At 38.0% G+C, this 21561-nt stretch overlaps 2 protein-coding genes across 2 annotated transcripts in view; both read left to right on the top strand.

The window, feature by feature from the left end:
- LOC114231281 (polyubiquitin-like) overlaps positions 1–21561 on the top strand; it is a 575445-nt gene that overhangs the window by 87314 nt on the left and 466570 nt on the right. Inside the window, exon 3 of the mRNA XM_054718618.1 lies at positions 16766–16784. Coding sequence (XP_054574593.1) covers positions 16766–16784 — 19 coding nt within the window. The remainder of the gene's footprint in view (positions 1–16765; positions 16785–21561) is intronic.
- Positions 1472–10540, top strand: RERGL (RERG like). The gene is made up of 5 exons (XM_008140462.3): positions 1472–1543; positions 2644–2700; positions 6345–6418; positions 7724–7872; positions 10150–10540. Exons 1-5 carry the CDS (start codon positions 1492–1494, stop codon positions 10430–10432), a joined length of 615 nt encoding a protein of 204 aa, XP_008138684.1. The 5' UTR covers positions 1472–1491; the 3' UTR covers positions 10433–10540.

Consider the following 21561-nt stretch of genomic DNA (forward strand, 5'->3'; position numbering starts at 1 on the left):
TAGTTAAAATTCTCACCTGAGGATATTTTTCCATTGATCTTTTAGTGAGAGTGGGAGAGAGAGGGAAAGTCAGAGAGAAACATTGATATGAGAGAAACACATTGATTGGATGCCTCCTGCACACACCCTGACCAGGGCCTTGGTTGCCTCCTGCACACGCTTTGACCGGAATTAAACTCAGGACCCTTTGGTCCAAGGCCTATGCTCTGTCCACTGAGCAAAACCAGCTAGAGCTAAAAACTTTCTTCATAAAGTGAGATTATTTTTGTAGGTCCTGGGAGAAGGTAGATTCTATGTACACAAAAACAGAGTATGAAGAGCTAGGCTTCTGTTAAGTTTTTAACTACCTATCCTATATAATAAAGAGGTAATATGCAAATTGACCCTCATACCCTCGCATCACAAGATGGCCACCACAAGATGGCCACCCCCACGTTATCACAAGATGGCCTCCCCCACGTTGTCACAAGATGGCTGTCAAGGGAGGGCAGTTGGGGGCGACCAGGCCTGCAGGGGAAGGCAGTTGGGAGGGCAGTTGGGGGCGATTGGGCTAGTAGGAGAGCAGTTAGTTGTTAATCAGGCTGGTAGGGGAGTGGTGAGGGGGTGGTCAGGCTGGCAGGCAGGAGCAGTTAGAGGCAATCAGGCAGGCAGGCAGATGAGCAGTTAGGAGCCAGCAGTCCCAGATTGTGAGAGGGATGTCAGACTGCCGGTTTAGGCCGATCCCTAAACTGGCAGTCAGACATCCCTCGAGGGGTCCCAAATTAGAGAGGGTGCAGGCTGGTCTGAGGGACACCTCCTGCAGTGCACACATTTCATGCACCGGGCCTCTAGTATATATATAAAAGCCTAAGCAATGAGTCAACTGCTTTACTGGTAGCTATGACACGCACTGACCACCAGGTGGCAGACGCTCAATGCAGGAGCTGTCCCATGGTGGTCAGTGCACTCCCACAGCAGGAGCACCTCTCAGCTGACTGCTAGGTGCCAGACACCGGGCTCACAGCTGGCGAGCGCAGCTGCCACAGTCACAAGCCTCTCCCGCCTCTGCAGCAGCACTACTGAGCGGTGGTGGTGGCAGCAGGCAGAGCAGGCCAGATTGAGTGGGAGCAGTAAGGTGCCCGGCCTGGGCTCAGGTTCCTCCCCGGCAGCCTGCTGTTTGCACACTACTGCATCCCTTGAGGGGTCCCAGATTGCGAGAGGGTGCAGGCCGGGCTGAGGGACCCCACCAGTGCACATATCTGTGCACCGGGCCTCTAGTTGGCTTAATAAGTCTTTGTGTCTAAATAGTAGCTCCAAATTGTTTTTAATGGCATATGCTCAAAACTACCCTAAGACAATATTTTTTTAAGGTTATTATTGGATGGTGGAAATCTGGGGTGGAGTTGGCCTTAGAAAAATGAGAGCAGCATTACTTTTTTAAGGAACGCACACTTGTCTCAAGTCAGTATTGCTCCACAAGACAGAGCTGACCAAGAAGGAGCAGAAAACAACATGAATGATGTGAAGCTTGCTGTCCTGGGTGGTGAAGGAACGGGCAAATCTGGTGAGTGGCGGTGTTTCCTCGGGCATGGTGTAGGGTGCAGATAGAGTGAGAAATATATTGATGTATATATAAAACTTGATATAATGATATAACTGCTTATTGTGTTTTATTAGCAGTTTTCATTTTATAAGCAAGTTAGGCAATTCACTGTATATTTAAAGAATTTATAGACAGCTTAAGAAAGATAACTGTTGAAAGTATTAGTTTGTATCTTGTTTTACTGATATTTAAATTTATAGGGATATAGGAATAACAGGAAACACTCCATCACTATCCCACTTACTTCTCACTCCAACACACCTGTTCTCACACCCACCAGTGGCCAAACGATGGCCATGAAAGGATTCTTCTGCCTTAGACTAGGGGTGAAATGACATTCCTTAAGACCTGTGGATCATTTCCTAAATGCCACATTACAGAGGGGAAAGAAAACTCAAAGCAAACAAACTCTGGAGGGACATGGCTTTGTAGATGCCTAGGAACTAAGCAACATTTGGCCCTACTTGATAAGCCATCTTTTATTTTTGTTTTGTTTTTGGTAACATTATTGTAATGTGGATGCCAGCAATAGAGCCTCCTGAGCCTAAGGAATCATAATTGGCCAGACCCAGGCACTGTAATGAGCTAAACCAACACTATGGGTCCTTTTTCCAGTTCCTGTATTTTGAAGTCTCTCTATCCTTAAGCAACTGAAATTGTTTGATATTGTCCTTGTCTTTATGAGCATGTAGCACCTTAGAACCACATTTAACTTGATAAAGAAAACAAAGATATGTTATAATTCTTGCATCTCAGATTTAATGAGAAATCCGTTTCTGTTACGGAAGGTAAGTTGCCTTCTGTGTTTGCATTTGTGAATTAATTACACAATGATTTGAGTGGATAACAGTCTAAGATCACTTTCTTTCTACCCTCCTAACCTTTATCGCTGTACACTGGAAATCTTGCTGACTATTATTTAGACCAGAATTCAGTAAAGCTTTATGATCTTCCTAATGCTTGGTCATTTTTGAGCTGAAAGATAAACCTCTATGTACATAACTAAATTATCTGTATCCTAAAATAGAAAGGACCATAAATCCAGCTTCTTTGTTTTTCAGCCCTTACAGTGAGATTTCTTACCAAGCGATTCATTGGAGAATATGCTTCTAATTTTGGTAAGTATCTACTTTAGCCTTTTTCACCCTAAAATTTCATATCATAATTAAACAATAATTCAGATCAGAAAATAACTTTAATAGAAACTTTCATTTTTACACTTTAAAGCAACTTTTTTTTTCACAGATTTTGGTTACAAATGCCAAAATAAGTACTTGAACTGATAAAATTCATCTAATTTCATGTTAACTGAGATGGATTAGAAGGTCACTTGGTTTCAGTTTAAAACTAGCAAAACTGAGATCCACCCCCCCTAAAAAAAAAACATATTGTAGAGCAAGTATGAATATTTTGTATGCTATGAAACAGTTTTGAAATTAAATCAGCATCTGTTGAAAGATAAGGGCAAATTAATTATAAAAGCACAAGTAACTTCAAAATAAGCTTTATTTTTATTGCAAAACTGTGTGAAAATATCAGGAAAATTATGTCTTGATTAAAGATCACATCCAATTATCTAGGTTGCTTATGTAAGTTCCAGAGAAATTTTAAAACAGATGCCAGGGTAACATGATATAATTTTATTATTTTGATCAGGATTAACATGACATATGGGAAATATCATGGAGGGGAACTAATAAAATGGGGAATGTTGCCAGAGGTTTGAGTATATTTTTGGCTCAGCAATTAATCAACATAATTGTACTAATATCTTACCTGATTGAAGGTATGGGGGAAATGTGTTGGCTTTTAATTTAAAAAGAATGACAGATTTATAAGGAATGTGAAAATTAGGAAAAAGAAAATAATTATTATGTTCAATAATACTTATTTAGAGTAAAAGGAAATTATGATAACAAGTGTGTTTTTCCATGAGAAATAAATATAAACAAAAATCTTTAGCATTCAGTTATGGGATATCATTTTTAGAGTATTTTAGAAAATAACTTTAGAAAGTATTGCATTGTGTTGTTTTCTACATATATCCAATATAGTATTTCAGTACATATGACACTGTGAGAATCTTAGGACAATATTCTAGAAAGAAGAAATATATAGGAACAGAAATTCTCATTGTTTTATTGCTCAGGTCAGCAATCTCAGTCAAAAAGGTCAACATAACACATAAGCTAGCAGTCAGACATGAGAGAATGTTCCAGAACTACAAAGCCAAACATAAATAAAACAATGACCCAAAACAATAGCAGCAATAATGAAAAAATACCTCCTTAATCTTTTATAGGATATAGTTTATTAACAAGGTATACACATTTCTGGTTGTTACATCCCTACTAAGAAGATGAGACCTAGAGACATTTTGAAAAGATCACTGAATGTGCAAAAGGTGACCACCGTATGAAAACAAACTAGCGAAAAAATGATTCCATCTTGTAAATAAAGACTAAAAGGAGAAATAATAAAATTCTAAAAAGTTAAGAGTAAATGACTCCTGATGGCTATTGTTGAGTTTTGAGATGGACTTAAAAAAATGTCTAGAAGGAAATTTTATGGTTCACAGTAGTAAACTTAAATGAAGTTTAGAAGGCATTGTCTGGAAACATATTTTAAGGTTTAATGAAACTATATTAATTTCATTAAATGTAACTTATAAGGATTTTAAATCTCATCCCTAACTCTCTGAGGTTGGCTCCCCAAATTTCTGCTACAACTCTCTGCTGTGAGTTACAGAGAGTTTGCCAGAATTGGTCATGATTTTGTGTCAGTATTCCATTTTGGAGAGAAGTGGGTATTTATTAAAACACTGGAAGAACAGTTACAGAAATAAAATCCTTCATTCATTCAAGAAATATTTATTGCACACCTACCATGTCCCAGGTACTTTTAGAGGTAAAGAGGTTATAGCAATGGACAACAACAAAAATGAAACAAATACCCAAACTCTCCTAAAAGACTTACATTCTGGAGGGAAGGGTTAGTCAATTAAAAACATTAAATATAAACTATGATGTAAAACAAAGCATGGGAGAGTGGTCCTATATGGTATGTGATAATTTATAATAGGGTGATCAGATTATACCTAACTGAGGAGATATTTGTAAAGAGACATCAAGGTGGTAAAAATTGAACCATGAAGATACTTGGGGGATTACATTCCAGCAGAAGAAACAATTATCAAAGTTCTGAGGCAGGAACGTTCTGGAAAATGTGAGGGATAGAATGCAGCATGTAGTAGCTAAAGTGGAGAGAATTTTAGAGGCAAGAGCCAGGGAGGTCTATTGATGTCATAGAAGTAATAGGAGAGTAAATAATCAGCTACACTCTCAGGCATTTTAAAGGTTTTGGTTTATCCAGGTGAGATGAGGAGCCATTGGAGCACTTAGATCAGACAAGTAACTTGATCTGGTTACAAGGCTCACTCACATTTGCTTCTGTGTTGAGAATAGATTAGGCACAAGAAAGGAGTAAGGTGAGGGATGAAGCAGAGGGATAAGTTAGAAGGCTTGGTAATAATATAGGCAAACAATGACGGCTTTGACCAGTGTATTAGCAATGGTGGTGATGAGAGGCTGATAAATTCAAAATATATTTTGACGGTAGAGTGAAAAGGGATTTTTAACAGAATAAATATGAGATGTAAGAGAAAGAAAGAATCAAGGATGATATTAAAGCTCTTAATCTGAGAAACTAGAGTTAAGGACATGCCATTTAATGAAATGGAAAATTGTGGAAGATGCAGTCTTAGCACGGAGATGTCCATTGTGTATATAAGTGAAGATGTCCAATTGTAGTAGTTGTTCCTATCTGGAGTTTAGGAAAGAGGTCTAGGCTATAGTTATAAATTGGATTCATTAGCAGTAATTGTTACACAAAGGCTGACTGGATGCGATTATCAAGGGAGTGAGAATAGGTAGAGAGGAGATCCATAAACTAGATTCATGCTTGGAGTGTGGGAAGATAGGTATGGCAGGTCAAATAAAACAAAAAGAGTAATATGGAGCAATAGGGAATAAAGCAAACAAAAGAGTGTGTTGCCTTGAAAGACATGTTAGGGAAACCTTTTAAGAAGGCAAAAGTTATTAACTTACTTATGCTACTGATAGAACAAGTAAAATCAAGGCACAGAAACTGACCATTGTGTCCAAAACCATGACCTTGATAAGAACAGTTTGAGTTAAATAATTGAAGTTAAAGCTTGATTGGAATAATTTGAAGAGCATGGGAGGAGAGAGATTGGACGCAGGAGGTATAGGTGCTTACCAAAGGCCAACAGAGAAATGGGGCAACAGTTGAAAGACTGTGAGATCTAAAAGATTGTCAAGTTAGGAAAAATACAGTTGTAATGATACATACAGTAAAGAGGAAAAATTTATGATGCATAATAGAGATGTAGAACTTGTGAGGCCATGTCTTTCACTAAGTCAGATGAAATGCTGATTAGTTCATAGTGAATGGATTGGCCTTAGATAGAAACACAGATAATTCATCCGTAGTAATAGGATGGAGCATATAAGCACAAAGGCATGCAGCTGAATAGGTATGGTGAATTTCACTTGTGAGAAACATATATGAACAAATACAACAAATACATGTTTTTTGACCACTTAGCAATAAATGAAAGCCACTGTAAAACTCCATTAAAATATGACAGCTTGAATTTGCAACACTGTAATCCAAATATAGGTCCATTTTTTTTATTCTGGAGTATTTCCATACTGACAATGAACATATGCATATTTTGCAGAATCCATCTACAATAAACATTTGTGTTTGGAAGGGAAGCAACTGAATCTAGAAATATATGACCCTTGTTCTCAAGTAAGTAAACAACATACTCTTTTATTTTTTTCAATCATTATTTGAAGAAGATTGGATAAGTGTCAGTGTAAAGTTGCCAGTCTTAAAACTGAATTTTATTTTTTATTTTAATTATTAAAAATTTAAGAGATTATTTTTAGTTTTATGGATTTCATTATCTAGCTTCTCTGTAAAGTATGACTAAACTGTCATATTATAAATATCTTTAAAATACAAATATTAGGCTGGATTTATAATATACTAGAGGCCTGGTGCACAAATTCGTGCACCAGTGGGGTCCCTTGGCCTGGCCTGCAGGATCAGGCTGAAACTGGCTCTCCAACATCCCCCGAGGGGTCCCAGATTGCGAGAGGGCACAGGCCAGGTGGAGGGACCCCACTGGTGCACAATTGGGGCCAGGGAGGGACGAGGGAGGTTGGTCAGCCGGGGAGGGACCGAGGGAGAGCACTAGTGCATGTCTGGCCCATCTCATTCAGTCCGGATCGTCCGGACCCTAGCAGCAAGCTAACCTACCAGTCGACTGTCTGCCCCCTGGTGGTCAGTGCACATCATAGCGAGCAGTTGAGCAGCCTTAGCATATCATTAGCATATTACACTTTAATTGGTTGAATGGATGACCAGACACTTAGCATATTAGGCTTTTATTATATAGGATTTCTATCAGGTCACAAGTAGCTGTTAGAAGTTAATAATGGCTTATCATTCAAGTTTATATGTTCACTGTTTCCTTTGTGACTAACCACTGTTGATCAAGCATTAAATAGATTTTGAATATAAACTTTTTTGTTTAATCAAATACAATAAAAGTGAAAATAGTATTATATAAATAACAGCTGTTCAAGATTTCAAAACAACTCCATGGGACAGATTCTTTTACTTAATGAAAATCTACCTTAAATTATTTGAGCTAAACCTTATCTTTTTTTTTTTTACTGATTTAAATATAGCACCAAAATCAATAGATACTCTATTTATTAATATAGATAGAAAATATTATATCTTTCCAAAAAATATATGTGGATATTAATTCAAAAGACAACTATAGCTTATCACTTTTTCAAAGAAAGTTGAGGTATTTTCTTAGAGAAAAGTTGTAAAATGAGATAGAAATGACTTTATGATAGTTTATATTTTAAGCACTTTTAACCAAAGAGAATGATGAGGAAATAAGCTACATTTTAGAAAATACCAGTGTTTGGCTTATTGAATTCTCTTCTAAATGAAATGTGTCTTCACTAATTAATTCTAAAGTGTAAATACAGGTGTCAGATTCCACCACTTTCAATGTGCTTGGTTTGTTTGCAGCCACAGAAAGCAAAATTTTCCCTCTCAAGTGAGCTGCATTGGGCAGATGGATTTGTTATTGTGTATGACATCAGTGACAGGTCTTCGTTTGCTTTTGCAAAAGCACTGATCTACAGAATTCGGGAGCCACAAACTAGTCATTGTAAAAGGTAAGACATTTCTCATTCCTCTCTCCTTTCTTTTTAGTAAATCATCATAGAGCTGTAAGCATCATTAGGAAGAGTTTAATACAGCCTTCCAATTATGAAATTTAACAGCCCTGAACAATTCACCTTCCATTCCACAGGAGTTATACATGTAGTAAAAGGACTAAGATGAGAATACTTCATATCCTGGCTGACATAAACAGTTACTTGCCCTGAGTAAATGGCTATTTTACAAGACAGCTTCTATTGTTAACATGACACTCACTTGCAAAATAATGGTCCTTTGTACACAAGATAGTTCACTTTCCAACCTTTTCTTTTCATTCCCACAAAAATGTTAAGGATACTAAATAAATCCAGATTTATTACATTTGTCATCCAATTTCTAGTCATTTGGTTGTTCAATGTATCAAAGCAAAATAGACAGCATAATGAAACCTATACAAATTCTAAGTATGAGAATACAATTTTCTTCATTTCACCTCCTAAAATAAATAGCTAACCAACAATTGCCAATTAATTGTCTTGACAAAAGTAACTCTGAAGAAAGACATAACTGTGCCTTCTTGCATTAGTAGATGTAAGTTTAAACATATAAATTACCTACTTTAATTTTTTTGTTTTATAGCCTTTCCCGTTTAAAATGTTTCTTTTTATTGAAAATGCTGATGTAAGGGTTTCTATGTGCTCTTAATCAAATTTGCCCTTTGCTAAAATAACATTCTAAACTGAGAAGCAAAAAAAGCACAATATTAGTGATTCTTATATCTATTTTTAAATGCCCACTATCAAGAAACCATCAGATAATAATTGATAAAGCATATTTCCCTGGAGTCAGTTGATAAATTCTTGCTATATCTGATTGACCTTAGGTAAATCCTTTAATCTCTAAGACCTAATTTTTCTGATTATAAAACTGCTGCAAGCATGTTAGGAGAAAAGTATGTGATGTTACTAGGGTATCCCACAGCTCTGATTTCCAATAATATTACTGTGTGGTTTCCTTAAACATTATTGTTTCAAGCATTAAATGTTTTATATGTAAGCATCATGACTTAGGTAAGGGACAGAGATAATAATCCTTTGATATTCCTCCAAATCAAAGTAAGCACTCAAGAATACAAAAGAAAAATACAAACAACAACAACAACAACAACTGTCTTTAACATTTCCAGACAATCTTCTTAATATCCTGACTAAATAATTTGTATTTTCAATCTGTATAGACTAGAAAAGCAACATAACATTGTTTTATTAAAATTACATCCCATATTTGTGACCCACCTTCAAAATATTTTACAATTTCCCATTAATTCTTTACAATAATTTTCTGAACTATGTAGAAAAAGTTATTATCAATATCCTCAAAAATCCAACACATACAGTACTTTTTTCCTCATGGTTCACACTGTCATATGAATGAAAGTAACTCTTAGTGGAATATGAGGACAATATATTTTCAGAAAGAGTTGATTACTGCATTTATTCAATTATTTCCTGTAGTAGATATCTTGGCAGAGTTTCTCACCATTTATGAACTAGTTATCTTACCATGTTCTTTAAACAAAACTCTGTTTTAATAATGTTTTGTTGTAACAAATGAGGATACACTGATATTTGCCAAAGACATTACCTTAACAAGGAAACATATTTCTTAAATAAACAGAAAAATTGTAAAAGGTCATGAGATTGTGAAATTTTTTCTTTATTATGTGATAAAGGATATTAACAAAGAATAAACAGCAATGAGTATGAAATAATATTATATCTTATTATATATCTAAATTGTCCAATTACAGTAACTATTTAATAAAGAGTTAGTCTTCTTTCAATTGATAAGAAAAAGAAAAACAATATTTATTAAGCATATTTTATTGCTTGGCACTGTGCTAGGTATTTTTATATACATTATTTCATTTAATTTCAATGAGAATTCTGTGTGACCATGACTGTTTTACCATTTTTCACATATAAGGAAAATGAAAATTGGAAAAATAATAATTATGCCTCATTAGTAAACAGAACCATAATTCAAGAATAAGTTTGTGTCACTTCAAATCATATGCTTTAAGAGCCTTACTTGCTTCTGTGTCATTTACTACATTCTATCTGAAATAATTGTTGTGCATACATGGGTATATGTGTCAAATACACATGACCATAAATAACACATACTAATTTTTTTCTGTTTTGGTCCATAATTCTTTTTTACATAAACCTACTCAATTAAAAATAATTTTTAAAAACATCTTGCCAAAGAATTGTGTATCTGTATTTCAGAGTTGTGGAATCAGCAGTGCTTTTGGTTGGTAACAAGCAAGATCTCTGTCATGTGCGAGAGGTTGGCTGGAAAGAAGGGCAAAAACTGGCACTGGATAACCGGTGCCAATTCTGTGAACTGTCTGCAGCAGAGCAGTCTCTGGAGGTAGAAATGATGTTTATCAGAATCATCAAGGACGTCCTGACAAACTTCAAACTCAAAGAAAAGAGAAGATCCAGTGGATCTAGATCAATGGCCAAATTGATCAATAATGTATTTGGAAAGAGAAGGAAATCTGTTTAGTAAACATGTGATCTCAAGGGTTTATTATATCAGAGAGTTTCATTCATATGCTAATTGAATTTAACCTTTTTTTGCAATTAAAATATTTTAGATATATAAAGTGATTGAATATGAACCACAGCTGTGTTTTTCAATATATAGTTTGCCTTTTTGGTTGTTTGTATTTTGTACACTCTGCTTCACACTTAAACTTCTCTTTATTTCACAAAATCACTCTCACTATAAACTATTGGTGGATTACTATACAGTTTGCTTTGCAAATGAACATTGCTTCTATAATTTTATTAAACTACCATTCTACAGGCCTTTTTACCTTTATTTTATGTATTTCTTTAGAATAAACATATGGTTATATTCATGTATTTCATATTTTGTAAGGCTTAATTTATATACCTGTGAAACTTCATGATCTATTTAATAGAAATATGTGAATTTAATTTTTAAAATGTTTTCATGATAATCTATTGAGTTACTTGATAATATACACATATTACTTATAACTTAGGTTTTAAGAAGTTAAATGTTTTGCCCATAAGTACATAGTTTGTAGTTGGTCTGATGTTGAAAAATCTCTGCTTTGCTTTGTATTCTAAACTAACAAGGGCGATTATAACAGAGGAATTAGCTTATACAGCTAAGATCCTATTGGGACCAAAAGATTAGTCTTTTATAGTTCATTTAGGAATTTTACATCATAAGGAAAGAAAAAAGTAAGAACTGATTGGTAAATATATAACCTTTAAGGACTTATTGCCCTAAAATAAATATTGCATTCGATACAAACATTTTAGGCCTTCCCAGATTACTTTGGATTTCCTTCAGAAGTCAACCAACTTCCTCATGGACTTTATTACCGTTGCTACTGCCTTTTCGAAGCTTGCCACCTTCTACAAGTTTTAGCCAAATCGTTGGAAATTAAGGTTAAGTATTAGAGAAGTTAAACTAGGAGTACAAACAATCTACTACATACTTGGTTACCGTGTAGCATCAGTAACCTGGGGGAAAGGGTGGAATATCTTGAGTAGAGAGTGATAGGAGTGGGGGTAGGGTGACTCAGAATATTAGGCTGGGTAGGAAGGAATTCATTGACTTGGTGTTACTCACTATGAGTCATGATTCAACTCTTTAGGAGGAACACCTAGGGCTCATTTCTATAGCTTTGCTGTTCATTAGAAATCTAACCTTGATGATATGCTAGAGTAAAAGTGGTACGAATAAAAGAACTTTGTGTGGTGATATACAAAACCATTCATAATGCTCATGAAGATGGAGGAGTCAGAATTGATATGGTAAATTGGACCTAAGCACCCACCACCTGACTGGGTTCTCTGGGACAATTCAAGGGAACTTTGAAGTGAGGAATGCACTGGTGAGGGACACAGGCAACCCTGGGAAGCTTAACAGTGACCGTGCTCAGTGACCGTGCTCTCCAGGTTAGAGTTGATAATAGGGCGGCTGCCATCGAACGGCAGTCCTCAGTATCAATGCTGATGATAGAATCCTGGAACAGCAGAGTCTGATGACAGCATTGAACCCTTGCCTGGCTATGCATTCACTGTCATATCCAGGGTTGAGGCTCCATTTCTGATACTACTGGCCAGTTGGACACTTAGAAGTGTCATGTTCAATGAGCTGTATTGAGGCAAAGTCCATATTGTGGACTATGCATTGCTTCCATCCCTGCCACCAAAGCTGCTGTTATCATGGGTCCATTACATAAGCACAACAGTGGTCAAGAAAAGAGACAGTTTATCTGCAGGGCAGGTCATCCTGTCCATCTGGTGGTAATGTGACTTCTCATTGGTGGATGCTGTCTGGTGGGCATTAAGATGATGTATATTTTATGTCCTCTCTGAGAGATTCATTCACATGCTTTTTCTCCAGTTATCCTTGTAGCTATTCTTCCAGTCTTTCCTCTTCATTGCACAAAGTAACACTCAGATATCTCTGACCAACTGGCAAAACTATGATCCCTACCTAGAAATCTGGACCACATGACACCTTTCCCAGTATACAAGGTAGACAACAAAGTGTACTTCTTGAAACTCTGACAAATGGGATAATTTACTTTCACTGATGAACTTCATGGTTACCTTCATGTGGGATGCAATGAGGCACAGCTCTCTTTTGGCACTGATACATCAAGCTTAAGTGAGAAAAGCTTCTTATTAACTAAGAATGTTCAGATTAGATTGCTATGTAAGTGAGAAATAAACCTCTAGTGTAAAGAATTATTCTGGTAAATTCAGTGATATACTTTTTTTTGGGTCAACTATAGGAATTTTATTAATATTGTATAATCTTTGTATGGACTACATATGTATTTACATATATACATGTATCCCAGTTTAAGCACTTACACTTTAAATTAAATTTTGTTTTGTTTTATTTTATTCTTAGTTTTCTCCTGGATATTCTTAATTTTAGAGATTTGGTCTTCATTCTTTAAAATTATTTTGCCTGTTAAAGAATGGGGGTTAGTATTGCATTAAAAACAAAACATTTATCCATATTATATGTAAGGACTCTACTGTCAATATGGTATGGAAATTCTTTCAAAGCTTAGCTGTGTATATGTATCTGTGATGTGTCAGAGTGCAAAATTTCTCTGTTAAAGTTATTACAAAACTTTATTATACCTTGATTTTTTAGCAATATGGCTTGCTTATATTATTATAAGTATTTTATGAAACATACTAATAATAAGTGCTCTCACCAAAAAGAGAGAGAGATGTGTTAATTAACTTGATTGTGGTAATCATTTCACAATGTATTCATATATCAAAACATTCTGTTGAACACTTTAAATATATTACAATTTTACTTGTCTATTGTACCTCATTAAAGTTGGAAAATCACCATTGTTTTACAGCAGGTGTCCTCAAACTACGGCCCGCGGGCCACATGCGGGTGTTTTTGCCGTTTTGTTTTTTTACTTCAAAATAAGATATGTGCAGTGTGGATAGGAATTTGTTCATAGTTTTTTTTTTAAACTATAGTCCGGCCCTCCAACGGTCTGAGGGACAGTGAACTGGCCCCCTGTTTAAAAAGTTTGAGGACCCCTGTTTTACAGTAAAAACAGAATTTACATTTTAAGAGGTAGTTTCTATGAGACAACTTTAGATATGAACTGCTGATTTTTCTGAGTGAAATTTAAAAGTAGTTGGATAATTTCTGCTTTTGGACAGTTTCAAAACACGTTCAGACATTTTTTTTGACACTTCTCCCTTTAAAGATTGAGTCCAGTTCTCCTCCCTTGCTAATGGATTATCCTTATTGAGTCTATTTTAACCAATTGAATGAGGTAGAAATAATATGTCAGACTTATGAGACCCAGTTGGTAAAGGAGCCAGAGTCCCAATCCATTCCTCCATTAGCCTTTGCTTTGGGACCCATGAATCAACATATATGAATCTTGCTTCCCTGAAGGCACCAGGCTGGAGCTACTTATAAGGGGTTAGTGATCACACAACCACCAAACATATCAGCAAATATTCAGGTAACTCCAGTCTCTAACCTTGCACTACCACAGCAGATGCCAGATGAAACAGGAGTGAGTTATCCCCACACAATTTTGCCTCATGTGCAGATTTGTGAGTGCATTAGGTATCATTGTTGTTATGGGGTTGTTAAACCATCATGTTTTGGTGTTGTTACATGGCAACTAGAACAGATAATTCATTAAAACTTTCAGTAGCTCAACCGATATGAAATGCTCGGCTTTCTTACTGGGCAAAAACAGGGTGAAAAAAAAGGATTCTTCTGAACAGATTCAAAATCATCTACAACATGAAGTTGTCCCAATACCAGTTTTCTTGTAAATATAATTCACATGTAAAGCAACTTGCAAACCTAAAAATAATAAAGTGCAGTTTTCCAGAAACGGTAGTAACCACATCTACTCACTGAGAAACAAATACATCCACATTAGGCCACAGAAAGTTGCAGGTTGAGGATGGCAAGTGTCTCTATAAATCTCCGAGATAGTTAAGCTGTACCACTAGGCTGGGAATTGCCTGTGCTGCTTCTAGTAAAGAAGGTGCTGTCATTCATTTTGGATGAGCTTCAATGAGATAACACATAATGAGGGGCAACAGCTGAGGAAGGGAATGCCAAAAAGGAGGGGGCTTCTGAAACGGTTTTGATTTAATACAAGGCATGCACTATTAATAAAGAGGTTGAATGATACCTGTATGTTTTATAGGTTTATAAATTGGCTGTAGTAAAACATTTTACATCTTAGATCACTAGGTATTGTTTCAGCTTATTATGGGAGATATCTATCTAGAGTTGACTGAATTGTATTAATCTGAACCTAGTTTAATGATGCCTTAACATTTTTATGGGGGAATTTAATGTTTGCAATATCCATGTTCCTTATTTGAAAGCGTGACTTATAGGTTTCTCATCTTCCTTAAATTATGAAATCCTTCGGCTAATAAAGGAAAATGATTATAGTTTGCAAAAAAGGCAAAGTCATTTAACAATCCATATAACTGTCTATAGTAGGACTTTGCATAATAATTGTAATTTAGCTATTAGGGATTCTAAAGGCAGTTATCAGTCATACTCTACAATTCTGGGGGAATCAGGCAAAGCCCAAATTATTTAATGTATTTTAAATTTTCAAAGAAAAAACAGAAATACTATAAATTGAAAATATACTCTTCAGTGACAACATATTATTTTCAAAGCAAAGAAGTTCATCATAATTTCCAAATGTATAAACCACCAAACAGATTATTTTTCTTTCCTTTGGATAGAGATATAATTCAAGTTTATTTCTAATAATGGAAATATAAGTTCTTCTAAGGAGGGAATTAGCAGACTATGAAGTATCAGTTGCAATGTGGTATCTGCGGATTTTAATAATCCTGGAACTAAGGCATAAGGAGTTAAAAAAAAAAGAGGAAAATGAAGAAGATTAAGAGATGGAATTAATTGCCATTATATGAAAGTATGACCATGTTATCTCTGTATTTTTAGATCATTTTAAAGGACTAAAGATGGATATTTAACAGCTAGACACATGAAAACATTTCAAAACACACATTAAATTAGATTAATATTGTTACCAGATGTAAAGTTACTTTCCTGGTAATAAATTATTTTGGTTTTCAAAATTTGGTAGTATTTCTACATACAAACACATCTGGGGTTAAAATTCTGGGATTGAGCTGGAGGCAAAATGTTTAATTTATTCAAACAACAATTAGAAAAAATAACCTATTGACTCTTATCAAAAGACTAGTAGCCCGGTGCACGAAATTCGTGCACATTGAAAGGGAATTAATTAGATGAAATATTTTAATATTGCTATTTGCCCTTTCTCTATAATAAAAGTGTGAGAGATAAAAGGAAATGAGTACAATGTATATGAAAATAATACATAAATTTATTAATAAGTAAACAATAACAAACTGATATAACAATAACAAACTGATATAACAATAACAAACTCGTAATATAAAAACAACATTGATGCAAATAATGATTGATAAAGTGATTAAACTTATTCTAATATCTTCCTGTATACCACATTAAGAGTAAAAACACTTTCAGAGTGCTTGACTAATTTCCCTTGAGATAAAGTATTTACAGCTTTAACTTTAACGTAACATGCTCTTTGAACTCAAGAGAAAGCAACAGCCGTAACTGGTTTGGCTCAGTGGATAGAGCGTCGCCCTGTGGACTGAAAGATTCCAGATTCGATTCAGGTCAAGGGCATGTACCTTGGTTGCGGGCACATCCCCCGTAGGAGGTGTGCAGGAGGCAGCTGATCGATATTTCTCTCTCATCGATGTTCCTAACTATCTATCCCTCTCCCTTCTTCTCTGTAAAAAAAAATCAATAAAATATTTTTTAAAAATAATTTAAAAAAAAGTGAGAGAGAAAGCAACATATAACTGACCATGTCCAAAAATGGGTTCAGGTAGGAATATTCCTACTCTGTCTAGAGTTTGTCCTTGTGATTTATTAATAGTCATCACAAATGCTGGCATAACAGGAAAATATTTTCGAATTAATTTAAATGGGTGGCCAGTGTCAAATGGTGACAAATCAATTCTTGGAATCAGAACAATCTCTCCCTCTGCAGATCCTGTTAATATTTCAGCTTTGATAATATTAGGTTGCAATCTTTTGATAATAAATCTGGTACCATTACAAAGACCCCATTTACTATTAAGATTTCTCAATAGCATGATGATTGCACCCACTTTCAATTTTAATTTATGACACGGCATTCCAGAAGGAGTAATACTATTAAGAAATTCAATAGGAAAATTTTCCTTTTCAGCATCTGTTGAGTCAATGGAATCATCACTCAAATAGGCATGAAAATCTCCATCAAGTATATCCAAAATTTCTTCATTTAATTTTTGAACGTGCTCATTTTTTGAACAAAGAATTGCATGTTTAGATATATTTTTAATATTATCTATAGATATACTATTTCCAAAGATGGCTTAAATAATAGATCCATTAAAAATCATTTCATGGGGAATTTCAATAATATCCATTCCTAAATGAAAACTGCTATCAAGTTTGCCATCTCCAAGTTTTACTAACCATTCACTATAAGCAGAATCCTCTGATCTCATATTTGTTTTAAGAGACAACTGTCTGAAACATCCCCAAACACTACAATACTTTAAAACTTATTTGTACTATGGCCAATCGTATAGCATGGCAACACAAAAATTCCCTCTGAAAAGAACTTTCCCACCAAATGCAACATTCAAATTAGCGCCAGCGAGAGCTTTATATGTATGGCACATGTGCGAGTCAAAGCTTATTTTTATATTTCCAGTGCGTCATATGTACCAGTTGGTCAGACGGATGGACAAATGTCGGTCACTTAGCCTTTTATCTATACAGATTATAAGTCATGATTTTAACTTTTTAAAAAATTATCCTTTAATACCTCCAAAGCACAATGAGTAAGAATCTGAAGGTTTATGTGGCTTCTATTTGGTTTCTAGGACAAAGTTCTTTCCTTTACCCACCACTCACTTCTCTCCTTTTACTCTTGAATGTTAATTCCAACATAATTTTTGTAACACCTCTTGAAAAGAATCCCACCAAGTTTTTGATAGTCCACATGATAAAACTTACAGAAAAATACAGCATGAGACTTTCATTCTCTCACTAAGTTCTTCATATAACTGTAATTCCTCAGCCTCTAAAGAATGAAAAAGGAAAATAAAAGTGCCTTCTCTCATTCCAAGGCCTTTCTCAGTCAGGCAACCACAAAAAGAAAGAATGAGCCTACAATTCATGCCACGTAATCTCTATCAGGCATAATTCAAATCAAATCCCATCAGGCAAAGTCTGGGATAATTAAAATGTGTAAGAGAACAGTGGTGACCTGGGGGAGAACTTATGAAACCTTGTCTCCTGCTTTTGCTGACTATTCTTTTCGTTATGCTAGACTCCAAGTCCCTATAGGGGACCTGGTCAGATGGCTGTGGGTGCTAACCCATGCCGTCTGCCCTGGTCCGTGATCCGTGATCGTGGACCTGGTCAGATGGCTGTGGGTGCTAACCCACGCCACCTGGATCCGTGATCGGGGACCTGGGCAGCCTGCTGCAGGCATTAACCCACGCTGCCTGCCCTGGTCCATGATCCCTGATAGGGTCTTTGAGTCAGCTGCTGCTGGCGGGAACTGACTCGAAGCCCTTATCCCGGACCTGGTCAGGTGGCTGCCTGCACTAACCCACGCCGCCTGTCCTGCTCTGAGATCGGTGATCACGGACCTGGGCAGCCGGCTGTGGACTTTAACCCACGCTGCCTGCCCTGGTCCATGATCCCTGATAGGGGCTTTGAGTCAGCTGCCACTGGCGATGGCTGACTTGAAGCCCTTATCCGGGACCTGGTCAGGCGGCTGCGGGCGCTAACCCACGCCACCTGCCCTTGTCCAAGATCCGTGATGGCAGACCTGGGCAGGCGGCTGCGGGCGCTAACCCACGCTGCCTTCCCTGGTCTGTGATCCCTGATCGTTGACCTGGGCAGGTGGCTGCAGGCCTTAACCCACACCGCCTGCCCTGGTCCATGATCAGTGATGGCGGACCTAGGCAGCCAGCTGCAGGCCTTAACCCACGCCGCCTGCCCTGGTCCATGATCCCTGATAGGGGCTTCGAGTCAGCCTCTGTCAGCAGCAGCTGAATGGAAGCCCTTATCCAGGACCTGGTCAGGCGGCTGCAGGCACTAACCCATGCCAACTGCCCTGGTCCGAGATCGGTGATGGCGGACCTGGGCAGGCAGCTGCCCTTTCGGCCCCGGTGGGCAGGCGGCTGCGGGCGTTAACCCACGCCGCCTGCCCAGGTCCGCGATCGGTGATGGCGGACCTGGGCAGGCGGCTGCCCTTTCGGCCCCGGTCCGCGATCCGTGATCGTGGACCTGGGCAGGCCGCTGCGGGCGTTAACCCGCGCCGCCTGCCCAGGTCCGCGATCGGTGATGGCGGACCTGGGCAGGCGGCTGCCCTTTCGGCCCCGGTCCGCGATTGGTGATCGTGGACCTGGGCAGCGGCTGTGGGCGTTAACCCGCCCAGGTCCGCGATCGGTGATGGCGGACCTGGGCAGGCGGCTGCCCTTTCAGTCCCGGTCAGCGATTGGTGATCATGGACCTGGGCAGATCGGTGATTGGTGATCGTTGACCTGGGCAGATCCGTGATTGTGGACCAGGGCAGCCGGCTGCGGGCGTTAACCGCCTGCCCCAGTCCACCATCATGGCTTGGATCTCACTGGCATAGGTGCTGCCCTCTCCCCCCGCCATCTTTGCTGGTTTAACGTGTATATTTGCTTCTGATTGGCTGGTGGGCGTGGCTGGTGGGTGTGGCTGGTGGGCGTGGCTTATGGGTGTAGCGAAGGTGCGGTCAATTTGCATATTACTGTTTTATTAGATAAGATTTTCATCCTATAGCAAAAGAACTCTCTATATTACTCAATTTGTTATTTTCCACAACAGAAGAGGTTTTGAGAAAAATTTGTTCAAAACTAGTTTCATCATTCTAAATTACTATTTTTAATAACATCCTTTTGAAGCTAAACATATTTGTTTGTAGACTAAGACTTACACACATATATGCATTTGTGTATATGTGTATATAGATACACTACTAGTTATATATATCACCAGTAAGTGATATCTATTAAAGAACTTTAAGATTGTACACATATTGGCATATATATTTTTAAACATGGGGGTTAATTGAGATATCAATAGTTCCAAGGACTGAATCTGCCATTTTACACTTTTTATTAAAATTCTATTTTTTAATTTGAATAATGAGAGTTCATAATAGCATTGAAACTTCTGAAACTTCATATAACAGAAGTCATGTAACAATAATTCAGTGCTTATAACTGAAAGGAGACTTGAAATGATAGATAAAATAATACCTTATGTTTGTGCTATGTTTTGGCCTGAAAATGCATAGTTTGCCAGGTGACATCTAGCTACAGTACATAGGGTTGGGAAAAAGTAGGCTACAGTTGTAAGTACACGAAACACAGCTTATTCTTGCATTATTATTTATTAATTATTGTATTATTTTTCATACAAACAAATGTAAACTTACTTTGCCCCACCCTGTATTACCCTTTGTTTAAATCCTAGCTTGTACACAAGCTTTACACAACTAAAAAACTGGCCAGCTCCCTCCCCTCCATGAGAATTTCTGAAATAGCCACAGCCCTTATCTCCTATCACTCAGGACCCATTACCAACATCTTTTATCTTTCTTCAAACACTCACAGCAAGTAAGAAAAATCATAGTGACAAACAGTTTCTTAGCCTGCCTAGTAATCATGGGTAACAGTAAACACAGATGAAGTAGAGAATTAGTTGTTGAAAATGTTGGGGCGGGGTCTCAAAGAAGGGTGACTTAAAATCATACCTGTGTTGCATTTGTTATAAAAACCACACAAAAAAATTAACGTTATGCTATTCATCTAATACATATTCTTTCTTTCTTTTTTTGCTTTTATTTTTTTAAAAATTTCTTTATTGATTAAGGTATTACATATGTGTCCTTATCCCCCATTGCCCCCCCATGCTCCCCACTCATGCCCTCACCCCCTTGTTGTCTGTGTCCATTGGTTAGGCTTATATGCATGCATATAAGTCCTTTGGTTGATCTCTCCCCCTTACCCCACACTCCCCTACCTTCCCTCTAAGGTTTGACGGTCTGGTCGATGCTTCTATGTCTCTGGATCTGTTTTTGTTCATCAGTTTATGTACATACTAGAGGCCCGGTGCACAAAATTGGTGCACGGGGGGCTGGGTACGGGGAGAGTAGTGTGTGTCCCTCAGCCCAGCCTGCACCCTCTTCAATCTGGGACCCCTCGAGGGATATCCTACTACCCGTTTAGGATCGGGCCTAAACGGGCAGTCGGACGTCCCTCTCATAATCCAGAACTGCTGGCTCCCAACTGCTCGCCTGCCTGCCTGCCTGATTGCCCCTAACCACTCACCTGCCAGCCTGATTGACGCCTAACTGCTCCCCTGCCAGCCCTATTGCCCCTAACTGCCCTCCCCTGGAGCCTGGTCACCCCCAACTGCCCTCCCCTGCTGGCCCGGTCACCCCTAACTGCCCTCCCCTGCAGGCCTGGTCACTCCTAACTTCCCTCCCTTGCCAGCCTGGTCACCCCCAACTACCCTCTCCTGCTGGCCTGGTTCCCCCAACTGCTCTCCCCTGCAGGCCTGGGTCCCCTACAACTGTCCTCCCCTGCAGGCTGGTTCCCCCCTCCCCCCAATCAACTACCCTCCCCTGCAAGCCTGGTCCCCCACAACTGCCCTCCCCTGCAGGCCTGGTCACCCCCAACTGCCCTCCCATGCAGGCCTGGTCCCCCCAACTGCCCTCCCTTGCTGGCCATCTCGTGGTGGCCATCTTGTGTCCACATGGGGGTGGCCATCTTTGACCACATGGGAGCGGCCACCTTGTGTGTTGGAGTGATGGTCAATTTACATATTACCTTTTATTATATAGGATTCTTTCTTGTAATGAGAGAATGGCAAGTTTTGGAACCACCTTCTATCACAATAAAGCAAAAACTAAATCAATTTCAATTTTGCATAGGAATTATGCTGAGATAGACACAACAACCAGACTTCCAGCATGAGATCTG

The sequence above is a fragment of the Eptesicus fuscus genome, chromosome 7 (genome assembly GCF_027574615.1).
Source record: "Eptesicus fuscus isolate TK198812 chromosome 7, DD_ASM_mEF_20220401, whole genome shotgun sequence".
Taxonomy (NCBI): domain Eukaryota; kingdom Metazoa; phylum Chordata; class Mammalia; order Chiroptera; family Vespertilionidae; genus Eptesicus; species Eptesicus fuscus.

What these genes read in the sequence shown, in the direction of transcription:
- RERGL (XM_008140462.3), top strand. Translation starts at nt 1,492, where the DNA reads ATGAATGATGTGAAGCTTGCTGTCCTGGGTGGTGAAGGAACGGGCAAA. An exon ending in TGAAGGAACGGGCAAATCTG is followed by an intron (nt 1,544 to 2,643) that starts GTGAGTGGCGGT and finishes TTTGTTTTTCAG; the next exon opens with CCCTTACAGTGAGATTTCTT. An exon ending in AGAATATGCTTCTAATTTTG is followed by an intron (nt 2,701 to 6,344) that starts GTAAGTATCTAC and finishes CATATTTTGCAG; the next exon opens with AATCCATCTACAATAAACAT.